This window comes from Lolium rigidum, chromosome 4 (genome assembly GCF_022539505.1).
Source record: "Lolium rigidum isolate FL_2022 chromosome 4, APGP_CSIRO_Lrig_0.1, whole genome shotgun sequence".
In the NCBI taxonomy this organism is placed as follows: Eukaryota; Viridiplantae; Streptophyta; class Magnoliopsida; order Poales; family Poaceae; genus Lolium; species Lolium rigidum.
The window spans coordinates 225,267,362-225,277,516 of NC_061511.1; the positions used below are offsets into that span (position 1 = coordinate 225,267,362).

Sequence of the window (10,155 nt, forward strand, 5' to 3'; positions counted from 1 at the left end):
GTGAAATTAGACATATTATTGCTAGCAACATTAATTCTTAAGCCAAAAGATAAACAGGCAACATGTTGCTTGAGTGCCAGCTGCAGGCAGAAGCCAGTATGCACTGAAATGTTGACCTATCCTGCGCACTAATGTATTTTATCAATCATTGGTCATGCCTTTCTGCTCCAAGCCACCTACATGTGTAAACTTCATTCGTAATTTTTCAAATGGTTTCAAAAAGCATGATCAAATGTACCAAGGTTCAGGAAGTGCATGACGGTAGTAGATAGTTTTTTCATGAAGCTAAATGACAAGTACGACATCCAAAAGATCAAGTAAAAAACATGCCCGATGCAACAAACATGTGCAATTCAGTGTAGCAATCTCTATAAATTTGCCCCATATATCACACCAACTCGAATTGGTCACTCTTTTATGTGGATATTTGTACTACTCTTTGGGATTTCGTAGATGGTATCGTTCTATTTAGTCTGTTGTCCTGAATGAACGGGTGAGGCAAACACCCCTCTCTCTGATCCCTTCTGTTCTAAAAATAAACATACTAAAATTCTTTTTTCTTTTTTGGATAAATTAAGCAAAGAGAGAGAGCAGCCCAGCCGAAACCAGCAGAAGCTGGCCCAGCAAGGCCCACCGAGCCCCAGCTCACAAACCCTAAAACAGTGCCCCTGGCTCTTTTGCACCTACACCCCCGCCCCCTACGTCTCTGACCCTCCTCCTCCTATCTCTCCTCAACACCCCGAGACCTCGCCGCCGCCGCCGCCGCCGCCCAATTCAGATGCTTCCCCGCACGAACCGCACCCCACCTACCCCCACCTGACCCCGCCGCCGCCGCCGCCAGCCTCGCCGCTCCCCAACTTGCCCCCATGCTTCCCAGCACGAACCGCGCCCCATCTACCCCCACCTGACCCCGCCGCCGCCGTCGCCGTCGCCCAGCACGAACCGCGCCCCACCTACCCCCACCTGACCCCGCCGCCGCCGTCGCCAGCCTCGCCGCTCCCCAACCCTCCCCCACCGCCCCCATGGAGCTCCACGAGCTTGCCTCGCTCCCGGAGATCGACGCCCTCGCCGTGGAGCAGCAGATCGATGTGCTGCCCGGGCCCGATGTGGTGCTGGTCGGGCTCCACAGCCTGCGCGAAGCTCCCGCCGCGCTGGAGCGCCTCGAGCTCCACCAGGCTGAGCATGACTGGCGTACGCTGAACCTCAGCCAGGTGAGGATGGCCTCTTCCCTGGTCGACCTTCTGATCAAGATGGAGCGTAGGCTGGGCAGGCTAGCTCGGGCCATACTGAGGATGGAAGCTGCGTCCACGCATCTGGAAGATGTCAGCGGTAAAGTACAGAGTCATTGTTCTCAAATGGCTGGCCCGTATGGAATTTACCTGGCATCGCGGTCGGGGATCAATGCCATGGGCCGGCTCGACGCCAACGAAAGAGAGATCAACGACCTGCTAAACGGCGCAGTGGCCAAGGCAAAGTCTCAGCGCTGGTTGACCTCCTATGAAGATTTCTACCTTGGTCAGATGCAGCAGGCCTTGGTCAGCCTACAGGACACAAACCATGCTGTCGTGCGTCGGATTGACCGTGTTCGCAAGCTTGTTGACCGACTTCAGGTGTTCTGGAAGCCAACCCAAGAAGAGCTCAGACATGCCTTATCATTGGGCGATCCAGAGTTGAGGGGGATAGCACGTAGAGTCTCTTCATTCATTCGCAGATTGCTGGCCAGGATCCCTACCAGGGGCAATGATGTTGTGGATTTCATCAACATGCGTCAGCACCGAGTCAGTAACCGCCTCAACAGGGCTATTTATCTGAACCACCAACTATATTCTGGACAATTAAATGTCAGATCCCTTCGTGACCTGAATGAAGTTTCTGCCATCTCTGCACCCCACAACGCAAATGCCGGGCTTCCGGTCGCTGTCCGTCAAGTGCATGTTCAGATTCAGGGGCTAAATGTGTTGTCAGCTGCTACTGCCATGTTTGACAGGGTTTATGAAGGAATAGAGCAGATGGGCTGGACGGTGCAGGGCCTCGGCGCCCTCACCACTGCTAAACAGCTTGATGATAGCCTTGTTGCATTCAGATCAACTATCTACCGTCTCCGCAACATGGATGTCGTTGCCCCACTTGGCGAAGTTCTTAAACCTGAATTATTCAATGAGATGAAGCAGCAGGCCTTAGACATCAACCAGATCATGTTCGATGGTCCTGGATCAGTTGTGTGTGAAGATGTTGGTCAGTTCGTGGAAATGGTGATTGAGGTTTGGCGGGATTCGAGGTTACCCGATGATGACCATAATATACATACTAAACTGTGCAAGCTTTGGACAGCACTGGACTTTGCGCGAACAGGAGAAGTCTTCTTTAGAGGGGCCTGAAGGTCCTCCTATCTGGTATGAAGTATGCACTTCTCCTGTTTCCTGTTTTCTCACTGCAAAAATTGAAATTTTGTTTGCACTTCATGATTCTTGTTTGCACTTCATGATTCAGCAGAATGATCAAACTATATCTGCAGTTACTTTGTGATACTAACCCAAAACAAGTAGAATTTGTTGATGCCTTCTTGGTAGCCGGTCGATGAAAAACTTCCAGTTTATGCTACTGCTAACTGGAAATTGTACTAGTCTACTATTCGTTTATAGAAAACTGTACTAGGATACTACTCCACTGCATTGGTAGTCTCATCAACACTTGCTGCTGGTTCACTGATGCCAGATAGTGCAGCTGAGAACACAATTTCTGTACATTCATCATTGTGTTCTTTTTTTAGCATGAAGATATATCCCGAAAATAGGAGACAATACTATCCTGTTTGCAAATTTGTTGTCAAATACACCTACTTAAACCTGAATAATTATAGTTTCAGTACTCATTTACATTCTGTTTTCCTTTTGTGTACGCAGCTATAGCATTCAGGTTTCGCTATTCTGCAAGTGTTACACTGAACATTTCTCTCTTGTTTCAGGTTTTGCTATTCTGCAAGTCCTCCTATCTGCTATGAAGTATGCACTTCTCCTGTTTCCTGTTTTCTCACTGCAAAAATTGAATTTTGTTTGCACTTCATGATTCTTGTTTGCACTTCATGATTCAGCAGAATGATCAAACTATATCTGCAGTTACTTTGTGATACTAACCCAAAACAAGTAGAATTTGTTGATGCCTTCTTGGTAGCCGGTCGATGAAAAACTTCCAGTTTATGCTACTGCTAACTGGAAATTGTACTAGTCTATATTCGTTTATAGAAAACTGTACTAGGATACTACTCCACTGCATTGGTAGTTTCATCATCACTTGCTGCTGGTTCACTGATGCCAGATAGTGCAGCTGAGAACACAATTTCTGTACATTCATCATTGTGTTCTTTTATTTAGCATGAAGATATATCCCGAAAATAGGAGACAATACTATCCTGTTTGCAAATTTGTTGTCAAATACACCTACTTAAACCTGAATAATTATAGTTTCAGTACTCATGTACATTCTGTTTTCCTTTTGTGTACGCAGCTATAACATTCAGGTTTCGCTATTCTGCAAGTGTTACACTGAACATTTCTCTCTTGTTTCAGGTTTTTTCTATTCTGCAAGTCTGGGGATCATGTAAAAACACCAGTATTCGGTATGTTTATCTACTTGTCTAAATTAAACAGTTTACTTTTTATTCCTTGTACTTGTTTCCTCAATTATGGGAACAGAGAACATGTTGGGAACAGGGAATAGTATATTTTGAGCTCCTTGCTAGTGTCTCCAATGGATGGATGGCTGCTTTTAGTTTAGCTTTAGTACCCCTTTTTTCTAGTCTGCTGCTGCTTGGATGGATCAATGGTAGTTCTAATGTCCGAGTGTGTATTACTTGGTTAGCCTGAGTGTATTCCCTGGAACCTAAGTAATTCCATGAAACTAAACTGTGACAACTCAGTTAACTTGCGGAGCGTATTTTCTGTGTATAAGTAGACTATCTTTCTACATGAAAGTGATTACCATCTGATGATCTGATGCAACATGATTTGAGCGAATTCTGGTAGTGTAGACTAATTCAATAACATGTATTTCAAACCTGGGATCATTCTTGTTTAGACAATAGTAATAATACTATAATAGTAAAACTCAGCTTGGTTATTGTTGACTAGTTAGTTTCTATACAACGTTACATCCAATTTTCCATTGATGAATCCTAAAGGCACGATAAGTTAGTGTCCTGTTGAAATGTTCTCCTGTATATAATGGGTCTTCCTTGTCACCAGGATTATAAAATCACTTCTAATCAACTAATCGAGGAATAACTATTCATCAAGTTTTACATGTAGATGCCTTAAATATTCTGGACCGATTATAGCTGCAAGCACCGTATGCTGTGATTCCTATCTCAAACTTGTAGTTTTGAACTTGCCTGGCCTGTGATGGGAGTTCCAATGTATTGTATTTGATCTTTATGCGTGTTTCAGGTGGGCACTTCGAGATAAGATGCTGTCATTGCTAATCGGGTCAAGGCTACGACTGAGACTCGAGATCTTATCAAGAGATTCCTCTGCTACTGTTGTTCAATTGTTGCTACTTTAGTTCGTTTGCTTGCAAAACGTTTGAGATGTACTCCTTTGGGCCATACTATGACTTGGTCGAGTAAAAGTTGTGATAACAATCTGGATGCATATTATGTCTGCTCGTAGCTTTAGATTTTGTGACTTTATGTGCGACTTGTTAATTTAATATATGCTAAAGCTCAAACATATCTCATAGTTCACAAGTGTATTAAAAATTGAATATTTGCTGTTGGTGTCCATAGCAATTACATACTTCTTAGTTCATCTTGGGGTGGTAATGTGATCGGTAGTGGGATTGCAGCTATGGAACTGCACTCGGAGGCAGGGCTGGTCATGTATCTTTTCAGCATTAGGTTTTTCCGTGCCTGTGGTCATAAACCATCAAGCAATCACGATCGATAAAGCAAATATTTCATATCTATAGACCAACACGATACCCTTTTTTTTTGTGTTAAACTCCTTTTTTTTTTTGAAATCAACACGTACTATTTATTGATCCATAATCAAAAAGTCGTTACAAAGAGTCTCACGGATCAAGTCCGGAGGAAGACCATGCCACACAGACATAACAGACATAACTCCTTTGTGACCTGCATGACCGGTGCGCATTGATTTATTGGTCGACGTTGTGGACGAACACTGTTACTTCTCGCATCAGATGGGCTGACTTCTTATACGCATGAATCTCTTCCGTTTAAATTGTTCTGATTAAGACGTGTTCATCTATGCCCACTTTAACTCTGGCTGCAAGCGGCGTGTCAATGCACGATCTTCAGCGGCACCAGCGGCAAATGCAGGAAGCGGCGTCCTGCTGGTCTGCTAGTCGATATACGCGTTCCGCCGCCATGCACAGCCCGCAGACTTCACACATGGGTTGTTTATCCGGCAGAGCCGAACGGTATCGTGCCTTACCTGGGCAAATAAATAGGAGTTGCTGAGATAAATGTAGAGTTTCCATTACACACGGCACAATCAATTCTCAATCTGAACGGCGGACTTCTTGTGGACAAAGAAATAAGAGTCCTTGTTCTTCTAAACGTTGCTCTATGCTCGTAAGTATTTCCATCGCTAACCTGAGGCGTATATATTTTTAATCTGAGGCGTTCGTTTCTATTGCACAATCGTTGATTAATCTAAGCCATTCATTGTTTGTTGTTTTAATAATATAATAGATAGATTTACATCTTTGCGATCTAGTTATTTGCATGGTTTTTGTATATCTTGAAGTTGCTGATGTACGTGTGCCAAACGATGGTATTATATATGGAAGAGTTGGCAACAGTCAGGAAATCAGAATCTTCTTCCCATGTCCAGCAATTGTTGGAGAAGGTGTATGGTCTGATTGACCGAATGACTGGTGTGTGGTGGGACGTGGAACTGGCAAATCAAGTCACTTTTGCTTTTTTATAAGCAAAATTGGCATTTTTGCTTTCTTTTTGTATTTTCAAAGTATTTTGCCATTGGCGTTAGAAGCAGTTGACCTTTTTTTTATTATGGTGTTAATTGTTGTAAGTAATCGGGAGAGAATCGAGCGAGAGAGGCAATGAATCAACTAGTGTCTTATTCCATTGATGATCAACATATTTATACAAGGTGAAAGGACACGAATAGGGACGCGTCCGTACAAGGGGATGTGAGAGAAAGGACACGACTGTTTGCATAGCAAACTGCCATAGAGAAACAACGGGAGGATTATCCTCTTAATTATCCTATTTAATTAAATCCTAACACTCCCCCTAATCCTTCCTTGTCTTCATGCTTGGTCATTTCTAGAATCATCTTTGGAATCATCTCCTCTAAAAACCCTGTGGGAAAAATATGAGGAGAGTAGTGTGTATGATATGTTGCTAAAACTCCTTAAAAAACCAGTGGGAAAAATAAGGAGAAAATGGTGCAACATATATTGCTTGGATATGCTGTTAAAACTCCTTCAAAAACCCAGTGGGAAAATAAGGAGAAAATAACACAGCATATAATTGGTATCATCTCTTTGTTAACTCAATATGAGAAAAACCTTGTAAAAGGTGAAAAACCCATAGAGTTTAGAGAACAATATATGTCGTATATACTTTCCTAAAAACCCCGGTGGGGAAAACGGAAAATATGACATATCATCTTGTGTTGATATTACCTCATTAAAAACCTTGATGAGAACCTGTATAGTAAACTCATAAAGGGAAAAAGAGTGTAATATGATGTTTTAAACATGATTGATTCAGGAAGATACTCCCCCTGATTCTTGCAAATTTGGAAGCCGTCACATACCAATTCCATAAAATACTTATGGAATACTGAAGTTGGTAGAGACTTCGTGAACAAACCAACGAGATTATCACATTATTTGACTTGCAAGATATTTATTCCCCAACTCTTCCGGAGTTCATGGAGATAAAATATTTAGGGGCAATATGCTTTATGATATTGCTCTTGATCTATCACGTTTGCATCCATGCAACACAAGCGACATTATCTGTGTAGATAATGGTTGATGATTCAAGAGAATCAATACCACATGACTTATGTATGTGGTTTATCATTCCGTAAAGCTACACGTGTTGACGCGGCTTTGTATTTCAGAATGTTGGTAGGTGTTGTCACAAGAGTCCGAAGACATCTACGGAGTGACAATTCTACCATGTTGATACACATTGTGGGATCATTCAAGTAGCCAACATCAGTGATCCTGATGATATTGGAGTTCAGATTGCTCTGAAATTACAAGAATATGTCAAGTAATGTGTGGTGCCTTGGAGATATTGAAAGATATTCTTGATTCCCAACCAATTGTGTTGGTGGGTCCAATGGCACTGAGTTATGGAACTTCAAGTCCCAACATCCGTTCTATATCATCCCGTGGTTTGAGTGAATCTTTCTCTACGTCTAGAGATCGAACAACCGGCATGGGAGATGGATATGACTTGTCCATTTTTAAGTTTCTCCAATATTTATAATATAGGCAACTTGGTGTACCATAATACTTGAGTGAAGTAGCTCGACTTGTAATGTAAAGCACTGTTTGGGTTTCACCAAATCCTTCATCTCAAATTCCGTCTTTTAGATGATCACACGCTTCGTCATTTCAAGAGTAATCCTTGTGTATGACAAACACAAATGGGTAATCATCATTGTAGGAGTAATCCTTGTGTATAAGGAACTTACTACATCGGTTGTACCAAAATATACCGACAACAATAAGTCATGTTGTGACTTATTAAGTTTACACAATACATGTTGCATTTCATTTCGATTCGGATTGTGATTCCATTGGGAACCATACATGTCCAAATCTAGTGATCCACATGGATATGTAGTCACTACATCTATCAACTGCATAGATAGATGATTTTGTACTGCCAATGATATAATGTATCGGAAATAGGATTTCACCCGCTTCTGGAGATTAGGTCTCGGATCTCTGCGTAAATCCGACCTTGTGCTACAAGCCTTGCTTTCTCACCACCTTGTTATCTCATTCCGTTGCTGGAAGAGAATGTACTGAACCGCATAAGGAATTCATTTGGAGGAGCGAGGCTAATTCTGCTTGGATTGCATCCTTCGATTGTTTCAGTCCAAGCAAGTGGTTTACACTCTGCCATGGCCATGGTCTTTGGATCTGAATCATTATAAAGGATGTTTCCAATCATACAAGAGAAATATTGTCGACATTTGTAGGCTTTAATCATATGATTCTCCAGAATCGACATAGTTGGAGGAAATCTCAAGCACCCATGATGACTCTACGTGATTTCCCAATACGCGTGAGTCAGAGTGTTCCGATGTCCCAGCCAGTGTGTGCAAGCTGAAGCTGGGTTGTGGAGGTTTCCCTTCCACTGGGTGTATACTACCCATAAGGTGTTAGTCAACGCTTGGTTGATATGCATTTACCGATTTAGAGGATTCCTCGATTTCCTTTGTTGCTTTGCAAAAAGCTAGATCCTGGTCAGAGGCCGTACTACTCCCCCTCTTTTTATGAAACAGGGAGTTGAGTGGTTTTTATTGGTACCTCCACTCTTTCGGGCGCATTTCTAACCGGATTGAAAGGTTTTGTAACACCTTTGAGATCAGTAAATGAATCTGGCAGGTTATTTGCATGTGTTGCAAATTTGTGAATCCGAACGTAGAGTCCAAATTCTTGAGTACGTGGTTATGAGGAGGAACGTGAAGTCCCAATTAATTTCCTGGCATTTGATGTGGTACTTGAAATCTCCCCCTAATGCCTGGAAATAATCCTCCTTAAATATAAGCAATCAGTGTACTGGGCTATGAATACATCCCTTATGTGGGGTTCAAGGTACTGGGTTATCGACGGATATCTGTACCCCACATAGATCCCGCATATGTGGGCCCATGATGTACGCTGCGGTGGTGAGATCGGTACGCGTGAAGCGTTTCCGAACTTACGCAGATGGGAAATGCTCGGAGGATTTCCACGTATCAGTTGCAGAGGGGAAGTACTTGCTATATACGGTTAGTCGATAGCGGCGTGTAAAACTGCATGACTCCAATGTAAAATTGGTAAATTGCAATTCATTAACATGGGTCGTGCAATGAGAAAATCCTTTTGACCGAGAGACGAAACCAAAAATAATTGTGTATGAACACATAGGACATTGTGCTGAACTTCGATCTTCGGAGCCATGCACAAAATAGTGGAGGCATTTGAAGAGAATTCTGCAACAATATTTGTCCATTCGAATTGTTTTAATTCGATCTTTAGTCCAAACTATGGTTGGTTGGGACCACAAATATCACCTTGAATGTGTTCAAGGGACTGAAGTGATCCACTCGCACAATAGTGCAACTAAATCTCATGACTAGGAAAGTTTAGCTCATGCAACACATGACCGATGGAATTGCATTATATGCAACATGTGCTACGAGTTGGATGTATGTGCAGTTCAATCCAGACAATAGAGCGGGTACATTTTCATATACTTGTTCCACATCCATCGGATTGGCACTCGTAGAAATCTATATATAGAATCGAAGAATTTCCAATATGGAAATCTTTATCAGATATATAGAATGTATACAATCTTATTTATATCAGAGTGCTTGATACAATATATATGTTCTACTACAACAACACAAATGGACATTAATAAAGCGACCACCAAGGAGATAGTGGGACTAGACGAAGTCTCTAAACATGTAGGTTGAGGCATACTCAACTATCATGTCCTCCGTTCTGTAGGGTCCTTTGACGGCTGGAGAGTTACGGTGGTGTGAGGTCCAGAAGGAACGTCTCGCGAACTACCAGCTCCATTAGCGCCATATGGATGAAGGTTGAGGTTGGCTTCAAACCTTTTCCCTCGAGGTGCGTTGCGGCCATGGGATTGCTGCAGATAATGGCAAGATGCTGTGGGCTTGCACTTGTCAGTGGGGTGCGTGTAGCATCCATACTTGTCGCAAAGCTTAGTTTTGTCAAACTTGGCTTTGCGGTGCCTTTCCCACGGTTTGAGTTTCTGGACTTCCTGTTCCGGTTGCGCTTTCGCTTACCGTTGAAGTTCGAGGGCTTGCCTTTGAAGCCACCATCAAACTTTCGTCCTTCGGCGACATTCATATGAACTTCAGTTAGAGGTTGAGAACCTACCGGGCACTGAGAGCCATTCTTAGC

General features: G+C 42.7%; 1 protein-coding gene across 1 annotated transcript; it reads left to right on the plus strand.

Moving 5' to 3' along the window:
- The first annotated feature begins 1,022 nt into the window (after positions 1-1,022).
- LOC124648330 lies at positions 1,023-4,726 on the plus strand. The gene is made up of 4 exons (XM_047188115.1): positions 1,023-2,393; positions 2,966-3,002; positions 3,567-3,616; positions 4,443-4,726. The coding sequence occupies exon 1, from the start codon at positions 1,023-1,025 to the stop codon at positions 2,376-2,378; it is 1,356 nt and encodes a 451-aa protein (XP_047044071.1). The 3' UTR covers positions 2,379-2,393; positions 2,966-3,002; positions 3,567-3,616; positions 4,443-4,726.
- Positions 4,727-10,155: the final 5,429 nt, after the last annotated feature.

What these genes read in the sequence shown, in the direction of transcription:
- LOC124648330 (XM_047188115.1), top strand. Translation starts at nt 1,023, where the DNA reads ATGGAGCTCCACGAGCTTGCCTCGCTCCCGGAGATCGACGCCCTCGCC.